The sequence below is a fragment of the Gymnogyps californianus genome, chromosome 13 (assembly GCF_018139145.2).
Source record: "Gymnogyps californianus isolate 813 chromosome 13, ASM1813914v2, whole genome shotgun sequence".
NCBI lineage: Eukaryota > Metazoa > Chordata > Aves > Accipitriformes > Cathartidae > Gymnogyps > Gymnogyps californianus.
The window spans coordinates 7,464,279-7,491,779 of NC_059483.1; the positions used below are offsets into that span (position 1 = coordinate 7,464,279).

General features: G+C 44.4%; 1 protein-coding gene across 1 annotated transcript in view; it reads left to right on the forward strand.

The window, feature by feature from the left end:
- LRIG1 (leucine rich repeats and immunoglobulin like domains 1) overlaps positions 1–27,501 on the forward strand; it is a 96,924-nt gene that overhangs the window by 32,440 nt on the left and 36,983 nt on the right. Inside the window, exons 3-4 of the mRNA XM_050904865.1 lie at positions 5,846–5,917; positions 11,428–11,502. Coding sequence (XP_050760822.1) covers positions 5,846–5,917; positions 11,428–11,502 — 147 coding nt within the window. The remainder of the gene's footprint in view (positions 1–5,845; positions 5,918–11,427; positions 11,503–27,501) is intronic.

A 27,501-nucleotide genomic window follows, 5' to 3' on the forward strand; every position in this document is an offset into this window, starting at 1 on the left:
GACTCTCATCACTGTGGTGGCTCATGCAACTCCATTTAGTGGCCATTTGTTTTAGGGGGAACTAAAAAAATCCCATTTAAGGTAAAGTGTTGCTGTGCAGTGCAGCTGTGGATAGCTGGCACTAGCTGCAGTAGCTGTTTGGCTGCTCTTGCCTCATGGGAGTAGATTTTGGACTTGTCCTGTGCACAGGAAGAAAGTGGACTAAAGCTGCTTCTTTCTGTCCTTACAGTCCATGCAACCACCTGAATCCTTGCAGTCTCTTTGATTGCTTTGTGCTTCAGCATTAAGCCTTGCATGTCACTGCTTATGAGGACTCTGCCATCTCTCTGGGAGCTCACAAGCTTGTTTAAAAGAGAAATTGAGTGTGCTTTCTTCCCTGCACAGCTGTATACTTTTAGCATGGGCAATGTGTTCCCTCTCTTGTTCCGCTGGCCCCCATCCCCAAGCTAATTCAACTGCAGCCATGCTTTTCATACCCAATCAAGTGTGCATGGGGCCTCCATTCCAGTGCTGTAAAGCCATCTACAAACATGTGGGAAGAGGATGGTGCCTATTCAGTAAGCTGCGGACTAGGCAGCTATCTTTCGACAGATTAGCCAGAGGAATTTCTATTGCAGGGCCCGATTGTTCTGGGCCCTCGGCTCCCTTTTGTGCAGGAGCGATGAAAAGTTGTGTTATGACAATGGTTGACAAAGTGTTTAATGAAAGCCACAGTTGGCAGTGGCAGAACTTCGAGCCATCCTCCTTTTCTCCAATGCCTGTCATCAAAAGGTGCAGGAACGCTTTTGACATAATCTTCTGCACTGACAGATAAATGGTTTTGATGTAAGGGTTGGAAACCTTCACCTCACTGAACAGAATTCAGCTATCGTGGTGAGCAGAGACCAGGAGCCACATATGTGTCTCTCCCTTTGTCTGGCGAGCCAGCTGGGCACCTCTGTTTTCAAGAGAGGGGTGGCTTTTCTCCACGCTGGTCAAGTTCACAAAGCAGAGCCAAAACTTCTACATGAACTCCTGGTCTACCCTGCACCTTGCCCAAGGAGGCAGGATTGGCATCTCGTGATTCAAAGAACTGACTGATCCCTCCTTGCTGGCAAGCAGGACTCTCTATGTGACAGCATTATGACTTTTGGGAGGTGGTTTCCAGGCAGGCTATGTACCTGGTTATTTAACAAGGCTTTCCTTTCAGTCTCTGCAATGTTCAGTGATCCATAGTGCCATTTTCACAATGCTAACTAAAGGCAAACACTGCTTTCTTACTTGGAGACTGGAATGGATGAACAGACAGAACAGGGCCCTTCCCATATTGATTTAACAGGCTCTCAGTTCCCGATTGTGGGCATCTTGGTGACAGGAGGGGAGGAGGGCTACCTCATTGGATTAGCCAATACAAGGAAGACTTTTAAAGTATGTAATGGACAAATAATGTGCAGAGCACTTATCATGCCATTAAGTCAAAATAAAGCTTAAAAAACCTCACAAACTTCAGATCAGCTTCTATTAAACAGGGAAAAAAACAATTTGAACATTAGGGGCCGCTCAAGTTGGTGGCTCTGCTCTGTCTTCTCTGCCATCTGTAGAAGCTTCTGACCTTTGTAGGATGCTTCCCTGAACTTACAGCCCAGGCTCTTGTCCAGGATTTATGTTGGTTGTCTGAATTCTGTTTTCTTTCCAGTTGCCTTGGAGGGATCAAAATATCCTCCCATGAGTAATTCAACAGAAACATTTACCCATGCAGAGAAGCAGGCAGGACACTGGGCAGTCTGCTTTCTGTGTGGGTATGCCCACACTTGGGCTTGGCTAATGCCATATGTAGGTGCAGGTGCCAGGAAATGGTCTGACCACACACCAAAGACGTGGTCTCTTGGGACTGGCATAAAACACTGTAGATGATGCTTTATAAACTGCCACTTTGAAGAGATACCCAGCACCTGAGATAGCTCAGATGGTTTAGGGGAGTGCTGATTTGGGAGAGGACAGGGTTTTGGCTTTGGGTTTTGAGGGCTCTTTTGCTTTGAAGAAGACATTTTAGAATATTGATGGCAGAAACATTTGCTCAGTGAGCCATTGCACTACTGCATGGCATCAGACCAAGGGGCTCCTCGAGAAGGAATGCATTCTGTGCTGTGGGAGAGCAGAAACGTGACAGTTTTCAGCAATGGGGGCACAACTGTGCCCCTAAGCTTGGCATCTCTGACCAGCCTGCATTGCTGGTCTGCTCAGCTTGGAGAGGCCGAGCTGATGGGGGACGTTACAGCCCCTGCAGCGCTTTGTGCACTGCTGTACATTTGGGACCTGTGCTTAGTGGTGGGGGAGCATCGTATGCACCCGTGACCTCAAGTTTTGAGTTCCCTTCTTTATTTGCATTACTGGAGCCCAACCAAGATTGAGGCCTCATTTCATCAGCATCAGGCAAACTGAGACAATACCTACCTCAATTTTATTTACAGTCTAAATAGACAAGACAGACAAAGGGTGGCTGTGGAAACAAAAGCTCTGGAGAGGTGATGTGACATGACCCGGTCACCCAGCAGGAGATTAAGAGAGCCAGGAATATATGGAGGTTTCCTGACTCCCGGTCCCAATGATCTATCTATTGGAGCACGTTAATTCTTTCTCCCATTTGAATGCTGTGACTAGCATGCCAAATACTGTCTAGTGAGGGGATCAGAGTTCTGGGAAACACATGCTTTGATTGCTAATGCTTCAGACTAGAAATTGCTTCAGACTAGAAATTCTTGAGCATTTTAATGTAAGTTAAAATACAGCTAGTCTCAGAAATTGAGTAAACTGTTTATTTTGGGGTATCTATTTAATTTCAAGTCTCCTGTTTATTTTGCACTGACTCTGTATTTGTGGCTTTCATTCCCCCACTGATTTTTGAACAGTGTGTTTTATGTTTGGTGAAGATAGTCGGCGGTTGGAGTGTGTAGTGTGGGGAGAACTGAAGACTTTGGCATACAAGGTGGAGTTCACCTGTATTTCTGCAGCAACCATTGGAAAGTCTTTCTGTTGCTGGAGTAGGCAAAATACGGCTGTGCTATCTGAAGAGCCAGCTACTTGTGCAATGACTTTGATGTTCAAACTTCTTGAATGGCAGCAACAATAATCAGAAAGTCGCTTTGGTTGATGTTAAACTGTGGCCATGAAATCCTTTAATTTATGAAGACCTTTGAGATTCATGTCAGCATGCATCACTCGGTGCTTGAGCCCTGGCTAAGCCAGGGATCTGGTCCCTTTGACAAGTGTAGGGATGATCAGTTTGCTGCCTGTGATTCTCAGTGCTAGACTCATAAAGTAGCTTCTTAGCCTATTGCAGAGGAATGTTTTGAGGATAAATACATTACCTTAAGAAATGTGAATATTTTCAGCAATAGAAGGCATAGAAATACATGAAAACAGATGGATTCATGCACGGTCATGACCGTGGTTGTATTTCCCCCTTACAGTTTGTCACTAGTGTTTCTCTGTCAGCTCTATCTTTATTGTGTTGAGCCTATAGGACATTACCTGTTGTATTTTCTCTTTTTGCCTGTACATCAGGCAGGGACAAGCTCCAACCTGATCGTGCTGTGTGGTTTAAAAAAAAAAGTAGTAATGTAATCTGTGGGCAAATTGCACTTTAATTCGTAATTGTGCTATGAATATGAACTTGGCTTTCAAATGCACTCTGAGTTTAAACTGCAGTTTGACTTTTATTTAGATAAATGCCTTTGAGTTCATAGTGAAATGGATATCTGCTGTAGGCTGGTATTGATTTAAAGGTCTCTTGAGTGTTTTAAAAGACAGTAGGGGCTTACAGGACAGCATATTTTAAAACTAGATGCTTGTTAGGTTTTACACTCCTGTGTATCTTCAGGTCTAGATTCTGTTAAGAGCTAGCCTGTGTTGTTGATTTGTAGAGCCTTCTTTCACAGCAGGTATTGGCAAAAAAATTGAACATTTCAGGCAAGATGCAAGGAGCTGTCTTCAGAGCTGGCTTCTCTGAAATAATGGGGAATGGCACGTGCGTGAGAACTATCAAATGGTTCCCGCATGCAGGGGATCGCTTTGAGAACTTCCCATAAATGCATTATAGGAGGGCAGGTGATCAATAACTGCTTTTTAGCTCAAAAGAGGTGTTTATCGCTTCCTGCTAATCATGCAAAGTTGGTAAGCTTTGTAGTCTTTCAAGTCTTGGTATTTGTAAAGTTGCTGTGGGCCTAGATTTCTCTTTGCATCACCACAAAGTGCAGTGGGTTAGCACAAGCAATTCAAACAGGAGGTCTATGTCTATGCTCTTCTGGCAGCTGCCCTTTTTTGTGTCCCTCAGCTCTTAGCTCATGTAGCATGGGTAAAAGTTCAGTGGGTGCCTTGGTGACTTAGGTCCTGTTTACCTGTTTGGGCTCCAGACCTGCTTGGGTTCTGTGGGCACAGCTTTAAAACAAAGAAAATACACAAAACAGGGAAGATTGGCCAGTTTTCTAGTCAGACTGGCTTGGTGGTTTGAATAAGCAGCTGAATGTTTGAGGGCTTATCTAAAAATCAGGCCATGAATCTTTTGGGTCATGTTCAGAGGTGCAGTAAGAGGGTGTAATCTCCCTGCAGAGGAGGCAGGAGGGTTGAATTTTACCCAGGATAATGCCTTAGAGTAGGATGTGAAGCAGGGTAAAATTAAAGTAGGTCCCCCTCACAATTTCCTTACAACTTATTGTGGTTGCTTTTTTGCTACCACCCATCAATTTGCCTCCTCCCTTTTTAGATTACACACTCACAGGAACATGCCAACACTGTATACATCATGTTAATTAGGCCATTTGTTAATTTCCACATCATTAGTCACTTGGTCTTAATTGATCTGTGCTTTCCCAGTAAGTCCCTAGCTGCAGGTTTGACCTGTTGCATGTGGTGTGCTGATAGTGCATATCTTGGAGGGGAGACTTTGCTGTCGTACCGTATGATGCTACAGCAGAGCGTGGCAAAGCTCTTGCTTGTCGTTTTTGGAGTCGGTACTTTACTTGCATTATTTTGTCTGTTTGCTGTCCCTAGCAATCCTCGCAGTGCGTTCCTTCCAGAAGCGTATGGAGTTCTGACTATATTTCCAAACAGGGATGTCCTGCGAGGCAGGTCTGCTCTCCCACCAGGCTGTTTTCCGATAATACAGCACAACCTATTTGCTATCTGTCAGTAAAGTGCTATAATATGATCTAGATTTGGACTGTCGGGTAGTTGGAAAGCATTGGTTGGGGTGGTTGAGGACCAAAGTGTGTACTTCTAGGTGACTGGCTGAAAGCTGTAATCGCTGATTAAAAAAACATTTAGTGATATACTAATAATATCATCTTACTATAAAATGTAGAATATATTTATGTTTAACCATAGTAAGTGTGTACATACCTGTGTGTGTATATTTTGTACGTAACACAGAGTGGTATATGAAAATACTCCGTGTGAATATAGCTATAAAATATTTAGCAGAAGGTTTGTTGATTGTTTCAGTTCAGACTTTAATTTGTCAGGAAATACCCTATTCATCTGTGATTAGTTTTGTGGTTGTGAATAACCAATAGAAGAATAATAAATGTAATTGTGTAATATAAAGACAAAAAACCACACTAATGCAAAAGAGGAAAAAGCTTAGGGAGAGCTAGATAACATTTTGATCACAGAACTAAATTCACTCACTCATGTATTCAGCAGAAAGGTGCTGCTCTGCCATGTTTAAGTGCTCTTGTTTAAAAAAAAAAAACAAACACAAAACAAAAAAACCCCACACCCTCCCATTGCAATCCAGAATAATGAAGACGACTGTTTTGCTGAGCACAGTAACTGCAGTATGCTGATCCCACTGTCTTTTATTTTACAGAAACTTGAGCTACAACAAGTTGATGGAGATTGATCCTTCTGTCTTTGCAGGGCTGTTGAACCTGCAGGAAGTGTAAGTATTCTTTCAAAGGTTTTAATTGTATTTTGCTGGGGTGGCTTGTGGGCCAGGAGGAAATTGTATATAGCTTCCTAAGACAGTACCTTCCTTTAGCTAACTTGAATGAGCAGATCCAACTTGGTGTGGAGGGTTTTTTTCTCCATATTGTACCTGTGCTGTTTTTTTTAAACTAATCAATGAGCAGAACACAACATCCCAATTAAAACAGCATAGCTGTTATTGGAAATCATTGGAGTTTGCCTCCCTCAGTCTTGTGCAATACTCTGAGGGAGCAGTTCAGCTAACACACCTGAACATACACACAAAGCTCCTTGCTGAAAGGATAACCCTGAAGCAAGGCAGAACAGCCTGGATCGTGATACCTGATGCCAACCTAACCCAAATCTCCCAGGAAACAAAGGTGTAGTGTAGTGGATAACAAAGCACTTGTCTGAGAGAGGAGGAGACACAGCTATTTGTGCTCCTTTTGGAACCAGAACAAATTCTGTTTGAAGTCTGCTAGGACAGGCTAAAACAGCAGAGCTGTCTTCTGCTTTTGTGGGGGAAGAGAAGGAGCTGGTGAAGGTCTGAGTGGCTGTGCCAGACCCCCCTTGCTGGTAAAAGAAACCTTGTTTGGGGAATCGCAGGATTTCCTAGCTCCTGATTTCTGTAGACGCTCAGCAGTTACACTTGCAGAGGAGCTGTGCTTGTCAGCTATTCACAGTGATTCCTGGAGCTCTGATTTGGGTTTTGAAAAATGAAAGTGACTAAAATTGCAAGTGGTGGGTTGAGGTAATGAGCTCGTGTTTGAATCGCTGGCATACTTGAGGTTTGGGCTCTGTTTGAAGAGCTACTGATGCCTCATGGGAAACTGAAAAAACATTTCCTTTCAGAAACAATACTGTGTTCTGTGTATATCGTGTATTTTCTCTTGTCCTCTGTCTGTTTTCATTAAGTGTTGGCTCTGGGGCTTGTGGAGGGGCCAGATCCTGTGATTCTTAAATAGGCAAAAGGGTTTGCTATAGTGGGAGTTCTGCCTGACTGATGCCTGCAAGATTGGACCATGGGGATTAATGTAGCATCTCTCCCCTTGCTCCCCTGCTTACACTAATAGTAGGGACTTGCTAGGGTGATCATGATTAAGTGAGGAATACGCGTCAGGAGTGACTGCAGTGCTCTGAAATCAGTTCATCCTGATCATCCTAGAGAGCAGTCAGGGAGGGGAGAGAAAGTGATGCAGGTCAGCAAAATGCTGCCTATAGGATCTGTTTTCTCAGCTTTTCTTTAAACTGTGGAAAGCCTTAAATTACACTGTGCTTAAAGAAGAGAATTGCAGCCCTGATCCCACGAGACTTTAGAATTATTCTAAACATGATTGTGGCTTAGCAATAGCTTTTATTTGTGGAAGTGCCTGAAGGCATGTGACTTCAGGGAGTGTGGGGCTGGGAAACGTGTATGGCTTCTGATTCCGTAGGTAGGGAGCTCCCTTGTGCAAAGTGCTGCATGCATTGAGAGCAGGACAAGCACTGCACTGAACAGTCAGCCTCTAAAAAAAGATGTCAGGGTTTGGGGGAGGTAAGCAATGCAGCCCGCAAAGTAATGGTGCAGATAAGAGCTGCTTGCTGTGTCGGAAAGGCAGGGTTAGGGAAAAGGGAGAGAGCAGAGGAGTGAGTAGGAGGGAAAGGGAGCAGTCAGAAATGGGAGACTGGAAGGGAGGCAGAGGTCTGGAGTGGAGCCTGGAAGGCAGGCTCTGGAAAGTGTGAGGGAGAAGCTCTATTAAAAGCACTATCTACCAATCTTGGTTGCTTTTGAATAACAGCTAAACCACAGACCACTGAAATAAACTGCATTTCACAAAGAGAACCACATCTGTACTGCCAGAGCATCTCCTTTCTGAGGTTTTTTTTTAAGCACTTTACAAACATTCATGAAATAAGCATCATGCTGTGGCATGTCTTGAGAGCAAGTCAGTGTTTTGCTGTGTGCGCTGTGCTGGGCAAACCAAGTCACCCTCAGGGAAAGAGATTGCCCCAAATAATAGATGGATTGATAAGACCTGAAACCTCCCATGATGCTTCAAACATGGTACCTGTGGTTCCTGAGCATTACAGATCAGGGTGAAAGCTCTGTGTGTGTCTCTGTATGTGAATAATTAGTATGATATATTTTGAGAACCTTTTGTTTTCCCTTGATTTTAAGAAAATGTCTGCAAACCAAAAGATATAAACTTTATAGCTTATCTTGGATGCTGTGTTTTGCTTTACTGAGATTGTAATAAAGTAATAGCTGTATTTACCCTACGCTTTTCCCTTTCCCTGGGTTTAGGCAGTTGTTCGTGTGGGTTTTTTGTTTGAGAAGCTTTTTTCCTTAAAAGTTTAAGTCTGTGTGGGATGAAATTTAGTAGCTCAAAGTGATATGAAACCCTGTGATCCTGCATGCTCTGAAATAAGTAGCTTTGTGCTGATGGAGGCTCAGGTGGTAGGGGCTGGAGTGGGACATTACTTTACTTTCCTTCAGGACACCTATGCTTTCTCTCATCCCCTTTGGTGGCTCCCTCTAATGACAACCTCCTGGGGTCCATCCATTCTTGTACCTTGGTTGAAAGGGTGGGATGGAGGGTGCTGCTGTGCTGTAGGCCTTGTGGTCCTTTCTGGGGTTTCCTCAGGTCATATGGATCATGAGATCCACAGAAGTGGTTGCATGGCTCTCAGGTTTTCCAAGCTCATTTGTAACAAAGAAATAGTAACTGTGCTAAAATTCCTCTCCAAACAACTCACCTTTTATTTTCTAAAGTGCCTTTCACTGAAAGCTCTGGAGAGCTGTGCTATTTTTGAGTAGGCTCCATTTCAGCTTGACACCAGCCTGGCAACTGCACCGTAAATATTTTATATGGGTGGCCCCCCTCCTTCTCTGCCTTAGCATCCAGAGGCAGCAGGTTTGTGTCGTCAAAGGGGAGGGCTGGGGAGGAGAAAGGAGACTGAAAGTTTAAATTTGTTGAGCCTGGCTGTTCTCGTCTGGGTGTTTTGCCGTTTTGTTTTGTTCCTTTACGTGGGGGAAGAGGAAGATGAGAGGGAAATCCCAGGCAAATACTGAGCTTGCCTGTCTCCTCTGCATTGGCAACTGGTGCCTGTGAGCCAAAAGAGAAAATGAGGTGGGAGAACCACTTCTGACTGACTTCTGACCTGACGGGAGGCTGATATATGAAAATCACACTTAGGTCGGAGGAGGGTTTGACCAGTTGTTAGATGCCTGTCAGTGTCAGAGCTGCTTAACCAGAGCTGACCCAGGCTAGCAGAAGGTGGGCCTAATTATCCTTCTCCTGTGCCTTTCCATAAGATGCTCAGTTGGATGTTGTTGTGGCTTAACCCCAGCCAGCAACTAAGCACCACACAGCTGCTCCCCCCTCCCAGTGGGATGAGGAGGAGGATCAGGGGAAAAAAAGTAAAACTTGTGGGTTGAGATAAGAGCAGTTTAATAACTAAGTAAAATTAAATATAATACTACTACTAATAAAAATATAATAATAATTGTAATGAAAAGGAATATAACAAAAAGAGAGAAATAAACCCCAAGAAAAGACAAGTGATGCACAATGCAGTTGCTCACCACCCGCTGACCAATGCCCGAGCAGCGATCTGCCCCTCCCGGCCAACTCCCCCCAGTTTATATACTGGGCATGACGATCTATGGTATGGAATATCCCTTTGGCTAGTTCGGGTCAGCTGTCCTGGCTGTGCTCCCTCCCAGCTTCTTGCACACCTGCTTGCTGGCAGAGCATGGGAAACTGAAAAGTCCCTAACTTAGGATAAGCGCTACTTAGCAACAACTAAAACATCAGTGTGTTATCAATGTTGTTCTCACACTAAATCCAAAACACACTGTACCAGCTACTAAGAAGAAAATTAACTCTATCCCAGCCAAAACCAGGACAGATGTTAATGAAAACATGGCACAAATATAAGCATTTTAATGCTCTTTCCAGCTTGCTTTGTACCTTTGAAAGCTATAGACCTTGCTATAATATGCGCAACAATGAGCTTTTAGTTGCAAAGTGGAGCTCCTTGCTGAATTGCAATGCATCTGGCTTTTTTCCCTTACATTTTAAGGTACAGGTATAATGTCAGAGGCAGAGCCGAGGCTGAGGAAAGCTTTTATCCCAGCAGTGCCTGGAACTCCTCATGAAATCAAATTTCTTGCCTGCTGTCAGAGGAGTCAGAAGGAAGTTCTGGGATGGATGTACTGTTGCCCTCTCCCACCTGCCAAAAATAGTTTTAAAGGAAAGAAGAAAAAAAAAAACCCCACCATAATTTAGGATTGCCCCAACTCGTGCCCATGGCTTAGCACACCTCAGCTGTGCTGTGCTCCCCTGCCTGCTATAGGATGCTCTGCTTCTCGCACCCAAGTTATGATCTTTTCAGTTTAAAAGGGGAACAGTTTAAAGGCAGGCAGCGGCAAGAGACCCAGCAAGGCTCTGCCTCGAGCAATAGCCGATCGGAGGTGGCTGGGGGTCCTGGGGAGCCGCTGTGTGCTGCCCTGCTCGGCCTGGCAGGGGCTCGGCTTTAATTGCTTCAGCATGTGGCGACGAGGGGTGGGGGAGTGGGCAAGATGGCTAAGAAATTAGGTAATTTTCAAGCAGCCAGACAAGCGACTGTTACAGTAATTAATTGACTAATTCACCATACAAACAAGGGCTCTTTAAACCAAGGAAGAGCCGGTCACATGGCAAGGATCTGTTTTCAGTCAGAAAAACACTTCAAACATTAGGCCATTGAAGAGGACTTTTTTGTACTGGCACTTCCAGGAGCGGGCCCCGTCTGCAATTGCCATTAGCCCCAGGGGGCTGCATGGTGCTCCCAAGCTGGCTGGCTGGAGCAGGTCACCTCTTTTTGGTGGCATTACTGCACCCAGCACCAGTGTTTTGTGTGTGTGTGTTGCTGGCTTCGTGGGGCTGCCCTTATGGGATTTCCAGAGCTTGGCCTGGTGTGGAAAGGAGGCCTGAGGCTGCCATTCCCCACTGTCATGGCACCCTGCTGGGCCTCCATGCCCTGGCCTGGCATGGAGGGGCAAGTGGGGGCTGCTGCTTGGGGAGGGAGTTAAATTGATTGTCCTGAGGCAGCGGGACCCAGCTGCCTCATGGCCATGGGTGCAAACAGTCTCCTGTCTCAGGCTTGGCTCTGTGATGACTGTGGAAACTCAGGCCGATGGAGGGCTGTGGCACAGTTCCTTCCTTGGTGGCCCTTCACTTAAGGGAGTGGGTGGAAGGGGAGAAAAAGCCTTACTTTTATACACAAGATACTGTGGGGCCAGTTGTGGTGGCTTTCATTTATTAAAGGGTTGGGTTGAGAGGATGAAGTGGGACTGTCAGAGAGACCCAGACAAACCCCTTGAGATGGAGGCCTCTGCCAAAATCTCAGTGTTCCTGGAGAGTTGGGGGGGTTGGCTAAGGAAGTGCCGCGGCTGTCCCCTGCTCCAGCATGCTTGGTCGTAGGCTGCTTGCTTCAACAATTAATTTCTGTTTGTTGCAGGCAACTGAACAACAACGAGCTGACCGCCATTCCCTCCCTGGGACCTGCTGCTTCCAGTGTCCGCTCCCTCCACCTGTAAGTCACTGCTGCCTCTTTTGGCTTTTGACTTTGGGCTGTTTGTGGGGTAGGTTTAGCTGCTACTGACTGAGAGTTTTGTGTGTACCACCCACTTCTGACTCTTCAGATTTCATTATCGGGCTTGTTGGCACCTTAATTAAGAAGCATCTTCTGGAGTTGTGTGATTTGTGCGAGGTTGGGCTTGATTAATGTTGTGCTTATGGTCAGTGGTAACTTAGGTCAGTAAACTCCACAGGTTAGTTGCATGTTGAGTATAATTATTTTTTTCTCTCATCTGCCTTTGGGTTTCAACCATTATGTCATACTTGTGCTATTAAAGGACAAGTTACCGTTTCCTTATTGTTCTCTTTTTTTTTTTTTTTTTTTTCCCCTGGCCCTGTTCTGATCATTTCTTCTTTTTTCTTAAAGCCAGACACTATTCACATCTTAATCTTTCAGGGAACTCATTCCAGACCTGTTTTTATGGTCTCTTTCAACTTCTCTTTTTTTCCCTTTTCTTTTGAGTGAGTGATTGGTGATTGTAAGGCTAGATCTGCAGAAGCTTTGAAGTTCCCAATTTTGGTAGTGAGGTGCCTGCAGAAGTGTTAGACACCTGAGAGCCCTTGTGTATCTGCCACCAAGGATCTTGGGTTGAGGACACTGCTAATGGGAATAAAGACATATAATACCAAACTTCTTAGTACCTTAAGAGTGTGGATTTCTACAATTATTTTTGCATGTGTCTGCTTGTAATGCACACAGAGAAGGAATTTTGCTGAGGTATGCATGATACCTCCCAAGTTCCTGGGAAGGGGAAGTGGTTATAGCTAATATGGACTCCAGCAAAGTGCTTGAGGAGTTCAAGCGATGGCTTCCAGCGTGTATGGCCTTGCAGCATATACCTGCAGGCAGGCGTCTATATTTGCCATGGATTTGCTTCTCCTTGTAGTGGAAAAAGCCCATGTCCGTACCACCAGGTGACTGGCCTCTCATGCTCAAAAGGCTCTGACTTACTCTGAGACAGCCTTGATCTGTTGACTAGAAGTACATTCCTATTACTTAAATCAAGGACAGAATTGAGTGAAGTGAACTAGCACTGTTCCTGCTCTTCCGTTAGGCAGTGTTAAAATATGCAAAGCAGAACAACTCCCTCACTGTCTTAATTCAGTTTAAGGATCTTAGCTTCAAATTGGTGTCCATATCTCACTCCTGGCGTGAAGTGAGTTTAGCTTTTGTTTGAGATATGGTGCCTTTGATCTGGTTCTTGCATATACCGTGTTCCTGCAGAGCTTATGAAGAGCCAAAGTGCTCCTCTGCTATCATCAGTGCTGGATCTAGCAAGTGTCTCTGTTAAATGCGTAAGTAACCACTTCACCTCCTGCGTGGAGGGGTGGCTTGTGTCTTAGCAGTTATCAGACCTGTCAAATGTGTCACATGCAGTTGGTGTGAAACCATCTTGTTTGATTTCTGCCTCCTGCTGCAGCCTCTCCCTGCTTGTGTGACCACATGTGAAGTCTGGATGCGTGATATGGGGGCTGCTGGCTGCATAGCGGGGTGGTAACTCCCTCTGAGCGGGGTCTCATGTTTAAGGCACGATCCCCTGACATGAGAGGCCATCTGCCTGCCACTTGAACTGAGCTTACCAGGCTGCCGCATAACCCAGTGTTATGCATTGGGATTCAAAAGATCCAGAAATCTGATTTATGGGTGGAAAGCTCACATACAACTTACCATCCAGGATATAGTTTTAGGCCCCCCAAATCGGCTTTTCTTTCTCACAAAGTCTATAAATGATCTGAGTTTCACAAGCCCCTGTTGTTATTTTTGCTATTAATTTAACCCTTGGCAAAGGACCAAATTGCTAGAGCTTTGGGTTTTTTATTCCTGAAATGAAATAAGCAGTTTGGAAAGGAGGAATAATGAGTGGTGGAAGGCAGTAGATTTACAGCTCCTCTGAAATTTCAGAGTGGTGCAGAAGGAAGGGGAAGGTACAAAGCCAAATGATAAAAGGACGGTATTCTAAACAGACCTGCTTAGTATCACTTTCCAGAAATCTGTATTGCTTTCCTCAGCTGCTACACATAAATAACTCTGATAGTGGGATTTGTAATGCTGCTGTTATACCTCTGCAAGAAGAATCTCTTTGTTTAGCTTGTTTCAGAGAATGCCACTTTTTCCCCTTGCATTTCCTTTTAATTTTTATCAGAGGTAAAAATAATCTGAAAGATGTTTTAATGTACCTGCTTTAATCGATGTTGCTGACTAACTCACATTGGAATGATTTGCTGAGGAAGTGAAGCTTTTTCCATCCTTGGGAGTCTTTAAATCAATTGGATGGCTTCCTAAAAGATGGTTCTGTAGTTCAGCTCTAGGTTAATGGGCTTCATAAGCAAATTGTTGGGTAAAGTTCTTCAGCCTCGTGTGATGTAAGGAATCAGATTATATGGTCATACTGGTTTCTTCTGGCCTTCAAATCCATGAAGTAACAATTGGGGAGGCTGCCAAACCAAACCCAGGGTGAAGACTCATAATGAAGACTGTGTACTAAGAAACTGGTTTATGTTTAAGTATATAGTGTTACAGTGTATTCTTACTGCTAAAGAAAAATAAATACATTTCTTTTTTTTTCAGTGTTTAGAAATGTGTGAAGTGTGTTTACCTCACAAACCTCTGAAGTAGGTTTTGTATATTGCATGTGGTTAAGTATTTCCAAAGGGCTGCTGAATGTATTATAAAAGCAAGGGTTGTGTATTTGTCACTCAAAACAGCCCTTTTGAATGAGTTACTTCATCTCCTGCTCTTCCTAAACTGGGGAAGAGACGACTTCTCCTTTTGGTGCTAGGAGAAAGAAATCTGCCATACCGCCAAACTCAAATTTTCTGTAAAGGTTTTTTAAATGAGCTTGATTGCTTTGCATTCCCTGTTTTTGGGTTTCCCATACCTGCCTCCATCACCCAAAACTTGCTTGACCCCACATGTGTGTGGACCATAGGCCAGTTATGTATATATGTAAGCATGTGGGAATCTGTCGGAGAGAGAATTCTCAAGGCTTTCTGCAAATCTTTGGATGTTTCAGGCTGCAGATGGATGCAGGCATAGCATATGTATCAAACATGCTATACCCTAATATACTGCCATGAAGTTTAGTTCAGTTTAATTATTCCTTGAAGAGTCAGTTTGTTTGCCTTGCACGTTGAAAATACTGCCAAAGTTGTTCATCTCAACAAGAGCAAACATAAGGGACTTGATAAGGCTTTTAATAGAACAGAAGGGAAAAATAATCTATGTACGGGTTACCAAATAAAGACAGACATTAAATGCAAACATCTGTTAGTGCAAACAAAAGCCAGGAAATTCAGCTGGGAGGGGGAGAGACTGAATCTGGATTCATTCCGAAATCACATCGGAGTAGCTGAGAGGAGAATCTTGCCTGAAATTCCCACAGCATTTGTAATTTAGCTACAGTTCCTAGACTTGGACATTTGGGAGTTGATGGCAGGATGTTTTCACTGACATGCTCTTGGCTGAGGATTTCCCTTCCCAATGTTCTGCTGAACTCAAGTGTGTTAACTCTGTAGGCTCTAGCAAAAACTCTGTTACCTGATCTGGTGGGGAAGGGGAGGATGGAAGAAACCATTTATTTGCAGCAGAACTGAGTCTGTTTATATCCAACTTCCTCACTAACTTGCATGGAGAGTCTCTTAGCCTGGCTAGCATGCCAGGTAAGAGCAGGACCTGAGCTGCAATCAGCTCTGCATTGGTCTGTTACTATGGGTTTCCCACAAACACACGTGCAGGCACAAGCTCAGCCCTTGCTCTGGGGCCTGTCTGCTATGGCTTCATCTACCTGCATGTGGGTAAATGCATCCTGGAGGGCTTGTGCGATGTCTGCACGGGATGATGGCGGTGGATCCTTGTCCTCTGACCTGGCACCAAGGTGGCCAGCGTGATTCGATCAGCATCCATCGATGCAGGCACGCCAGCACAGGCTGTTACACAGCTGTAGAGCTTAGTGGAGAGCTGGCTAACCAGACCTCTGAAGCAAGCGTGGTAAACAGAGCACACTCTGTGCCATGTCCTTAGCTGGCTAGGAATTAAGGAAGTTAACAGATTAAACACTTAAAAATAACTTTCGTTTCTTTCACTGTAAGTCTTGTAAGCCCCCAGCCATTTAGGAACAAAGGGGATAGTGACCCATGGCAGTCAGCTGTATGTTAGCAACAGTCAAAGCTGTTTGAGATGCTTTGGCCCCATGATCTTGCTCTGAAAAAGCACAGATAACAAGGAAGTCAGAATAGGGATTTTTGGAGCAAAAGTGTGTGAAATAGGATTAGCTGATTCACAGAGGATGCAGTGACACTCTGCAGCGTATTTACTGGGGAAAGTGAAATCAATAGGACCACTCTGCTGCCAAACTGAGCATAAAAATCTCTTGAAGAAAATCAATCTTCTTTACAGGCTCATTAATGTAAAGATCAATTCACATTAAACTGTAATTAAACAGAGAGGGCTAATAGGAGAAGGGTAAGTGATCTACTGTGCTACAGGCAAAATATATCATGTAAAATTTGAAAACTAAATACATGGAGAATTGGAAACTGGGAGTGGCAGGGAACACGCTAGGTCTGCTTGAAAGAACTGGTGAGCTCAGATGCCAATTGGGGCAGCATGGTCCTCATGAAAAGGAGAGTACTCTATGGTATTCCATCCGGATGTCGGGGGTAAGACAGGTCAAGGACTGCAGCTAGTAATTTCTGCATCAGCATTAAAGTTTCCATTTGAATTACACGCTTTCTTGGAGAGCTTTTCCTCTAAGTGTTGGGGATCTCATTATAATTCTGGTTAAATTAGTCACATTGTTAATAATGTGACCCTTGTTGCTTGTCTGACTTTTGGCTTTAATTTTCATTGTATCTCATTAGATCTTTGTACTGGATTAGAGTTGACTGGTCTTGGAGATCCCTAATGTGGCAGAATCAGGATCATACTATTGATCCTGCTCCTGGAGCTGTTGCCTCATGCTTTCTTAGTGAAGGCTTGGGAAAGCAACTGTTACTTTAGTGCTGTTTGCACTGCTTCCCTAGTGTTGTCAAAGGGGGTTTGCAGAGCCTCTTTCTAAAGACCCATGTGGTCCATTGGATTCTTGGAGCTGCTGTTTTGTTTTCACCCAAGACAAATGTGTCTTGCTATGTTAGCTGAAACAATGCTAGCAGTCACTGTACTCTGCTGATCCAAGTGTGATCTAGCAAATATGCTTTCTTTTCCCAGGAGCTGAGGTGGTAATGTTCAGATGTGCAACTCCAGTTTGTCTTTGCTTTTCAAGTTAAGATGGTGAAGACTCGGCTGAGTATCAGGAGAACTGCAGCTTCAGTTCCTGCCCATCGCAGCCTCTCTGGGTGACCCGTGTGAGAGGAAAGAGCTCAAAACTGCTTCATCTGTGCTGTTTATAGAGCACAGCTCAAGCCTGAGCTGGTCTCTACGTGAGGTGTGAGCTCACTTCATGTTCCTGACTAGGCCAGAGTATAAACCTCTGCGTAGGCGGTGGTGATAGTTGGGAAGTTTGGGCTTAAATGAAGATTTGAGGTTTGAGCTAACATGATAGTATAGATGTAGCCTTGGAGGCCATTTGTGGCCTGGGATCCTGCTGTGCTAATTGCTGTACAAACAAAACAACTGCCTTGACCCTCAAGAGACTTAGTCTGCAAGTCATCTTTGCTGGAGTTAAAAAAGGATGATCTAACAATTAGAAATAAGGAGAATACTCTGTTAATTCCATCTGGGTCACAGCAAGTGGTTTTGTATGCATAAGCACAAAATCCAGATGACTCAGATGCAGCCGTGTACAGGGTCCAGTTGAAGTCAGCAGGCTTTGCTTGTGTGCAGGACGTGTCTTGCGCAGCTCAGAAAACCACGCTGCCTGCCACGCTGTATAATTACTTGCACAAAGAAAACTTTCTCCGGTAAGTAAAGCAAAGTGGTACATGCAGGTGTAGATCCATCAGTGGGAGCAGATTCACCCCCAGCCCCTGCTTGCATCAGTTCTTGTGTGGTGGAATGTCTACAGGGACCAATTCTCCAGTGTTTATGAAGGCAATTCCCCTCAGAGGCTGGTGAGAGTGTTGCTTTGTGAGGATTTGGTTCATGCTACAGGCTACGCTACTCAGCTTCTATTTTTGAATGTGAATATATCGATGTGGAAAGGTGAATAGAAAGAATGCTGGCAGTTGGGCTGTTCAGTATGCGAGCAGTGTACAGGCATAAGATATTCTGAAACGCACCTCTTGTTTGTTTTGCTCAGAGTTCATAGTAAGGCTCTGGTGCGTAAAGTCTGCTAGTTTTTGAGGCCAAAGTCTGCAAGAGCCTTTCCCAGCAGAGGAAATTCTCATTAATCATGTGCTCCCAAGCACCAGAAGAGATGCTGTTTTGACTTCTCTTTTGGGCTGTTGGAACTGGTCTAATCATTTGCGTGTCCGCTTCGAGCTTTCAGATATAATGTGAGCACATGGAAATGGCAAAGGATCTGAGGCTATTCCAGGGAAATGAGTAATCATTTCTTCTAGAAAAGCAACAGCAGTAAAGCACATAGTCCTTAGACTCAACAAAAAAGCATCAGAAAGCAATCTGGGCATGTATAGAGCAGTGTAAAAATTGGCCAGAGGAAGAAGGTAGTGAAAGTTGGTGGCAGCTCATGGAATACCGGTTACCCCTTGAGGCTACTTTATTATGTATTTACTAGTGAGGATAACCCTTTTGTGCAGCTGTGGCAGCTTCTTCTGCGAGTAGAGAATTGGTTTGAGCTGGTCTAGGTCTGTTCTGACATCTGTGTGCTGCTTAGCAGGCCATGCTATGTTAGTATTTGTTCTGGAGGAAGGGAGAGGACACAAGTGGTCTCGTGGGATGGAGCACAAGATTAGGAGTTAGAATACTGAAACAGTATCTTTTTTGTGTGTGTCCCACATATTCATTACACCCCAAGACCAAGTAAATTCCTGTTCGGGTAGGCCTGCTTCCTCTGAGCTGAAGAGCAGGTATTGCCCCAGGGCAGATGTAACTCATGAATGTAAAGCATCTTCTGGTGCATTGTCCAAGGGCAGGTGCCTGTCATGTACAATGCACAAGATGGTTTCCAAGTTCTGTCCTTCTGCAGATCAAGCCTAGATTAGTTGTTAGGGTCATTTGTGACCGTGATCTTTTGTTAAGGTCAATATGAAAAATAGCCTCATATTTGAGCCTTAGAATAGCCCAAACTTGCTACTATTAATATCTGTGGTAGATTGACTGTCTTGTTTAATGGCATATGGCAAATAAAGCACATGTCTACAAAAGCAATTCCTTTGTTAGCCTTCACAGGCTGAGCAGATTTTAAACATAAATAACTTGCTGAGTTGAAAGTTTTTTAGCATATTGGAGTTTCCTGCCTAAAAACTGCTAGTAATGGCAATTTAGTTTGCTCAGGGGTGAGTAAACGCAGAGTTGCAGCTGCAATAAAAGCAAGTTAAATTATTTCTGGGTAAAATTCTCTACCCAATTTTCTCTCTGAAAGCTTGGCTGATTCAGTTTTGCAACAAAACAGGAAACTATCAGTATGTGTTACTGTTTCTGTGCTTTCCTCCCTACTGAGATTGCCCAGTTAGTCCTCGTTATCAGTCATCAGTTTAGCCTGGTTGTTAAACCAGTGGTGCTTGCTCAGAGCATCAAATAGATGCCTAGCGAGGAGTAGGAACAGGGGTGGGGGGTAGAATTGTAATTTTTATTTTTTTAAAGTATGGTGCCATAAAGCACTCTCCAAATCTCTCCATTTTGTTTACCTTCAGGCGTCCTGGAAAGCTGAGTACAGGCAGTGTCTTTTAGTTCCTCTGCATATAACAAGGCTAAAACTGTTTCAGCAGAGGTGTTAAAAAATGAATCCTGCCCATGTGGTTCAAAGCCCAGTGAGTAAAACATCAGTTTTGCCATTTACTTTCTGCCCCATACGATGCTTAGCACTTCCATCATTGCTTCCACTGGCACCATTAGGAATAGTGTGTAATTCAGGGTAAAGAAACACTAGTGTAAACATGTTCACTAAAATGTGATCCTGCCATGTCTAGGTTGGAAAAGATTAGCAAAAAAATCTCTAGAAAGCTCATTTTTAACTGAATAAAAGCTGTCTGCGTGCTGGATTTTCTGTTATTTTTAACCCATGTTAAATTCCCCAGTTAATTGCAGAGATGAACAATAGAAATCACGTCAAAAGTTATGATGTTACTCTTGCAAAAACAGCCCTGCTTGGGGGTATGTGGGGTGGAAAAATGTGATTGCTGGTTAAGGTAGATGAGAAAGTGATCAGTCATACCTTTAGATGAAGTGATCACTTAAGAGGCCACCCGCCCTTCCAAGTGTGTGCATAACTCTTGCTTGTTAACAGGAATTCCACGTGAATATTGATTGGGAATAAGTGGTTGGGTGAGTACATGTTCTGCCTGTCAAACCATTTAATGTTCAATTGCACATCAGGGGAAAATAGCAAAGGCAGCTGGAAAGTGAAACAGGAGTGCAGGGGCGTAAGAGTGAAAAGACAACGGTTTTAGTGGTCAGATCTGAGCAGAGAAAACTAAGTTGGGGAGAGGGGAAGAATTAAGAGTTGATGGCAAAAGAAAGCATCTATAAATGGCTCATTGTTTTTTAGACTTAAAATATCTTCTCCTGTCCAATCCATACGCTGCAGATCACACGCTGTATGGAAGCAGTTGCTGAACAGAGGGGTGATTAGCATAAGCAACCAGGGAAAGGGATTGGACTTTCTGTAACTTTTCAGGTGCCCTGGAAAAGGGGCACCTTTTGGTGGTCTTATTGAAGATGTTTTTTTCCCTCTAGATCATGCTCTTGAGACAGCTGTGGTCTTTTTCAAAATAAGAGGAACTGAAGAAATAAATGGTCTTATTAAAGAAGCTTGAAGAACTTACTGGCTAAGTGGTGGCAAATGCTTACCACTGATTTTACAAGATCTGCTCTAGGGAAGCTTGAACAGATAGTGTTTTACACCAGCCTGGCTTAGCACAATAGCAGTTCTACTTCAGAGCTCAAATTTTCTGTTCCCTGGATCTTTTGACACCTTGTTCTGCAGTTTCCTGAAGCCATCATTCCTAGTTGACATGCTTTATTGATAACAGGGTGCCTAGACTTGTTAAGAGCTATTTTCTTTGCTAACTTGACCATTGCTTTTCCACATAGGAGCTATTCCTTCTTGCGGGCTGAGAGCAGCGCTCACAGTGAAGTCTGCCCAGAGGCTATCCCTGTTCTGGCGACCTTGCTGACAAGACAGATAAGCCCTTTCAACAGAGCACAAGTGTGTGTCATGTTGGAACAGACTAACCAGCCAGCCTATCTACATCTCTAAAGTGTTAACAGGAGTTTGACTGGCCAGTCAAAAATGTTTCTCCAACTGCTGCCTTCCTCAAGGGGCGAGTCTTTTAGCAACTTCTGCTGCAAGTTCCATGAGACTTTGAGAGTTTGATGGTCTGGAGAGTAGACATATTCAAGTGTTGTCCTTTATTTACCTGCCTTAGCATCAGGGTCACAGAGCTCTTGCGTAGTTAAATCCACCTGTTTTCATTGTGCTCCTGTCAAAGGTGGGAAAAGCCACTGTGTCACATCATGGCTTTCAGGCACAAGCAGTACATGCTATCAAGAAGTCTGCTTGCGATTACAGTTTGGATTAATGTACGCAGCATCATGAGCAGAGTAATTACATTTGGTTTGCACTTAAATTGCTTCTCCGCTTGTGTATTTTCCCCTCCTCACTCCTGTGGAGAGACAAAAGCAAAACAAAGCCACCCACAAAACACATGCACTCACTAGGCTGTGGTGGATCTTCTTTACTTTGATCATTTATTACACAAAGAGAAACTAAAATCAGCATCAGGATTTAAGTATAAAAGTGCCTACATGCCCTGTGATCCTGGACCCTATTGGCTTTCAAATGAAAATGCTGCCCTTGTTGATTAGAAGCACAAAACTTGCCTGCGATGAAAAGAGGCTGCTGTCTCTGCTTGGGAGTGGGACAGGGTAGCTGCCCCAGCCTCTGCTCTGTGCTAGTCAAATGGACATCTGGGCTGGATCTGATTCTTAGTGTCTGTTCTTCCTCGTCACAAACCTGACTCATCTTTGAGGCCACTGATAAGGATGGGGGGGGGGCTAGGCAGCAGCCCTGACATGGAGTGGCTCCTTGTGCTGGGTGGTACGCAAGTACAGGGCGGTGGAGAGCAGGAACTCATTAGAGCAGCAAACGGGTGGGGTAAAGCTGGGCTCTTTCTTGGCTTCAAGGACTAGCTTATGCATTTAATTTGTGGTAGAAAATTGAGTTTGGTTGGCATGTATCAGCAGCAGAAGAAAGCCCTTGAGGTAAAAGTGCAAGAGGGAAAGCCAGTGGTGGAGCAAGAGAGTAGCAGACCAAAGACATAAGATGTAGAACATAGAAACACTGACCTGTCATCTTGCCAGCAACTGAATGACCCTTTTAAAATACTGATGCAGCCCTTCCTTCAAACAGGCTCTGCTGAGCCCCATGACCCCATTCAGACAGCCAGTGCAGAGCCATGTGGTTTCCTGCATTCTTGTATGAAAACTGCTATTTACCTTATATGAGACTCCTTCTATTCCCATAGGACAATTTCTTCTCCTTCTTAGCAGAGTTCAGCGCTCAGCAGGGCCTTTCCTCTCCTTTGCCGCCTTTCTCAGTGCTTGCTCCAGACTGAGGTCAGGGAATGTGAGGAGATGGAGAGTGACAAGAGCAGTGCTTTGGACTGAGAACTGGAGAAGGGTGTGAAAAACTAGCACAGCTATGAGTTCACAAACTGGCTGTTTCAAAACCAGCATTGATTATGCTCGGTGACTTAGGGGTCCTGTCCCTCCCTTGTGCCAGAGAACTGGCCAAACTGCATTACAAGTTGGGCAGCCCCTGCTGAAGATCCCTGGCCCCAACCCTAGCAGGTGCATCATTCCATTGAGGGCTGCACACAGTGACTCTGAAGATAATCGCTGAGATGTTTTGAGGTAGAGCTGCACACAGGGAGATGAGGTTGTGCTCTGGTATTGAGTTCATAAAAGTTCAGGGAAGCTCCTTACAGAGAAGCTGTGACACACAATGAAAGATGCTTTGCACAGCCTTTTTAATGGATCTGTGCCCTTTGTGAATACATCATTTAAAAGCCTCTGCAGAATACAATCTTCATGAAACATCCAGTGTAACCAGAAGAGAGCAGAAACTCTGGTCCTCTTGGAACCACCCTGTTGCTGATGGGGGGGCCTGTGCCCATAACAGAGACTGTCTTGTCTTCAGAAATCTTAATTTGCTTTGATGTCATAACAGGTTGTGTAATCTGCTGAAGAGATAAGACAGCCTCTGTTTTAAAGATGACTAACTTCTAATACTGCCTGTCCCACACATTTTGCTCTGTTAATGGAATTGAATGCCGAAGGTTTAGGAAGTTGCGTATTGCAAAAAATATCCAAAATCATATGGTGGCAAGTCAAAAAAAGTCTAGTGAGAGTAAATGCAGATCAAAGTGAGGGAGAGAGCTTTTAAAAAATACATTGCTTATGTCAGTGGATCTAACATGCAGCATAAGGTCATCTAACAAGTCAGAAGGTTTACATAAACATTGCTAGTGCAGAAATATCCTAAGAGAATATGTATCTCGCTGGATGTGGCGTTTTTGGTTACACTAGAAGAAAGGCTTTCCTTCATGCAGTTCATACTGAACCCAACAAAAGCCCTTAATGAATGTTCATCAAATCCAGGCACTTATGTCCAGCTGCTATGAAAGTCAACTTCTAAAGAGTATGCTTGATCTCTGCCTAACTCTTATCCATGTGGCTGCCTTATGAAAGAGCTATGAGAGCATGCCTGGCAGGAGGGTAACATCCGTCTGTGATCAGGTACCCAGGGCCCAAGTGTGGCTCTGAGGCCACACTTGGATGGCACCAGGGTCAACGGTTGCAGTCCATCAATGTGAGAGGCAGATGAGTTTGGTCCTGTGGGTGACCACAGAGTAGCCCTTAATAGATAGTGAAAACATAGCCCTTGAGTCACACTGGTCTTACATGAATAGTCCTGTTGACTACAGTGGAACTATTTGTGTGAGTAATAGTTTGCTTGTGGGAATAAGGAGTTCATAGCACAGCCCTTTGCAGTGTCACTGACTTGATTTGCAGGTGGCTGCTGCTCCCAGGTCCAAAGGGATGAATCAGCAAATCTCATGTCCCAGACTGCTTTCTCACTCTAAACATCCATGACCTGGAATAGAGATGCAGTCACTTCACCATGAAAGGCTGCATTTTTTTCTGCCCCCTCCTCCTTCAAAATAACCCCCCAAAACCAACAGAAAAGTTGTTTTTTGAGCCCCCTGTGTGTCCCAGCCTGCATATAGCTGGGGGTAGTTTGCTTCATGCTTCTCCATCCTAAACCACCCACACAGGGTGAGAACATAACCTGATGAATGAAAGCCACCTGAAATGTGTTTTGAAGCTGCTGTACAGCAGATGAAGAAATGTCTTTAGACTTTCTGCCATAGTTTGATATAGTTGGAATAGCTCTGTCAGCCTGTTCTTGCTTTATGCTTAGATATGATGGTTTTAAGTGAAAAACAGTCACAGAAAATGGTCATGGATTTTGTTTGCTGCATCTTAGACCTTTTTCTGAAGGAGTGCTAGGGAGAGGGAAGATCCTGACATTCAGCCTCAGGCAGAGCATGTAAACCTTTAAGGGAAAGTTAGGATACCTGTAAAAATTATGCAAGGTTGGGCTTTTTTGGTGGTATGTTGGGTGGGTTTTTTTTTTTTGTGGTTGACCCTAAAATGTGGTGGCTGCTTGGCCTGCCACTGCTCTGCTCTTGTTGTGCGTGCAGCCGGCACCTGAACAAACAGAGCTGTATTGCGGCAGCCTGGGAATCCGCCAGGATTCCTCAGGGAAGGAGTGATTCAGAGCATCTGAGAAAAGTGGGGGCTGCTTCCATGCATCCTTGCTTCCTGCCCAGAGAGTAACCCATGCAGCCTTACTCTGAAAAGACAGCGGGGCCATTCCCATAAGCAAATACAGTGCATGTTGTGTTGGATGGAAATGTGCATTCTTGTAATGGTAAGAAATCTTGAGCCTCATGGATTATCCTGACAAGGCTGACATGACAGTGCAAAGTGTCAAACGGTTAGTGGGGCTTTCTTAGAGCAGTTGGGAAGCATGAGGGCTTATGCACTTTGGGCAGTTCAGTCTTTCAGGGAAGGTCTTATGCAAAGAACTAGAGGATGGTGTGCCGCAGATTTCCAGGGTGTCGCCTGCATGTTTATTTCATCTTCTGCTGCAGAGATAGTTTTCATTACTCCAAGGCAGATCTTTCACAAGTTACGGTACGGAAGAGGAATTTTTCTAGAATAAAAGTCTCCAGAAGCAAAAAAAAAAAAAAAAAAAATTGAGTAAGATGTTAAAATCACGTAAGAAGTTCTGAATTGATAAACTGTATGAACTTTGAGTCAAAGCTGATGTCCAGGTCCCAATGGCATTCTCATCTTTCCTTCTTTCCATACATTAATAAGAATCACTTGGGACAGATCTTCAGTTATTGATTGTAATAAGGTGACCAGAACAAACAGAAACATTTCTGTTGCTGCTGTTGTAAACACAAACACATCTTCCAGATTTTCAGTTCCCCTTCATCATTGTCAGGAAAGTTGCTCAGGCATTGCATTCTACTCTGAAACGATGATTTTTTTTTGTGTGTGTGTGTGTGTGTGTGTAGTGAGTGATGGGCTAAAATCAGATGGCAGATCATCTAAGGTGAGAGTTTAGGAGCCTATGTCTTGAATCTTCTTTAGTGTTTCTAGGAGGATTGCTATTAGATCTTTGTCTTCTCTGAATTGAGAAGGTGGAGGAGGAGGAGGGCAGGTAATTCAAGGCATCAGTTAGTCACAGTGTGTGTGATCCGTCTCCTGTTACGGTGCCTTTGATCTCGCTCTCTTTGCATGGCCTGTCTCTGACACCAAACCTTGCCTGTCCTTCAGTAGCAAACCCCATAACTCTTTCTGGCTCCAGCATTTAGTTTCTTCAGTGCTTTCCCAGTATGGAAATATTAACCAAACCCTGAACTTTTTAATCTCTCTGTTTCTAGTCTTGTGATCTCCCTCATATGCTAATTTTGAAAATGTGCTGGCTTATTAATAGAACCCTACCCGAGGTGCAGAGCCTCTCTTTTGAAGCTTGGTTTTATTTTTGATGCCTATAACAGGTGTTGGTTTAATAGGTTTGCTGTATTACGGCTTGCCTTTTTTTTTTTCGTGAGCCCAGCCAGCTCTGTAAGCTGACACTACATGAAGGCCAAGCATGTGACTTCTCCCTGCCTTTAGCCTCACTTCACACCAAACATTTGTGCTGCAGACTCCCAGCAGCCAAGGCAGCCTTAATTCAAGCTTTGTCTAAACCAGGAGGTTTTGTGCTGATTGTATTTAAATCAGTCCAACCAAAGCCCCTCATACGTTCCCATCCGAGGGTCCGCTTGCTTTGATTTTCTGCTGTCAGCTTTCTAATGGGCAGCTGCTGAGGGGAAGTGAATGTGGCTTGAACAACAAAGGAGCGTGTTTGCGCTGCTCTCTGCATCGATTTCACACAAGTAGTTTGAAGCTATGGTCTAAATTAAACTGATTAGTGTTCTCTAAAGGACAGGCTTGCTGCAAAGAGGAAGGTGAATTCTTCTCCTGTTAGCTCTAGTGGAAAATGTTTCACAGCCTGTTTATCGAATAAATATTCACAAAGATGCTTCGAACGAGGAAACCCACCGGGATTAAAGTGTAACTTTACCGCTAAAATACAAGCTGAGATTCCTGGAAATGCTGCAAGCTTTTGACTTTGCGCCACCTGTTGTTTTCCTGCCACCCCCTTCGGCTCCCTCCCGACTTAGAGCAAACCCAAACACGCTTTGGCTTCACTGGAACATTTTGCTTGTTTTTCTGTCTCGCAGCAGCCCGGAGGAGCACAGAGCGCGCCTTTGCTTCCTGACGTGGTCCTCACGGGCTTGGTTCAGCAAAGAGCTGGCTGAGGTTAATCCACGTCTCCTGGAATCCTGAGGGGTCTATTCAAGAGCGGTGCAAAGTGCAAGGGCTAAGAGGCTGCGCTACCTCGGGTTGCTGAACCGGGGTGCAGGCGGGTTAAGTAGCGGTGGCTGGAGGGTAGCTTCCCTCAGCTCTCCTCTCTCCGTTTGCAGCTGTAGCTGGTGCTGACCTGAGGGCGAAGCAGTTCCTGAACAAGTGCCATGTGTGTGCAGCTCAGAGTGTGAAAGTAATCCATTGCTGACTCTGAGTTACCTTAGTTTGGCACGAAGATGTTACAGTTCAAGATCTGCGTTAGCTGCAAATGGAGTGTCTCTGGGAATGAGGTTGGATATGAACTGGGAAGTTCAACTGTTTTAGCCAGATCCTCCCATATTCCTGAGCAAACCCAAATGGACTTGGATGGGCTCCTTAGCTCCTATGATTTCTTTTTCACTTGAGCTGCTTTCACTCCAAATTCTTAGTCCTCAGTGAAGGCAGTCCTGCATCATCCTAGTCTGGTATTACATTCCCATACAGATTGGTAAACCAGAGGTAGAGAGGGGTTAAGAAACTTGCCCAAGGCAGATGAGTCAGTGCCAGAGCTGGGAATAGAAACTAAGAGACTTGGCTCTGCTCTGGGCTCTAATTGCTCAATCTCACATTGAAGCCCTGTCATCGTATACTCTTAAGGTAACACTGGCTGAAGTGAGACAGGGAAAGCTGTTTCCAGGCTGTGATACCTAAGGAGTGGGGAGAGGAAAAGACAGCTGGAGGCAAATTGGTTGTAGAAGCACCAATAGTTAGTGCTTTAAAGACTGGTTTTGGCAATTGGTACTAAAATCTGATCTGTCTCCTTTGAAGCCAACGAAGTGTCAACTAAGGAGCTAGTTGGGAAAAATCCAGCCCTTTTCCAGTCACTGCTAAAGGGGAGTGGTAAAGTCACCCTGTAAAACACCCTTG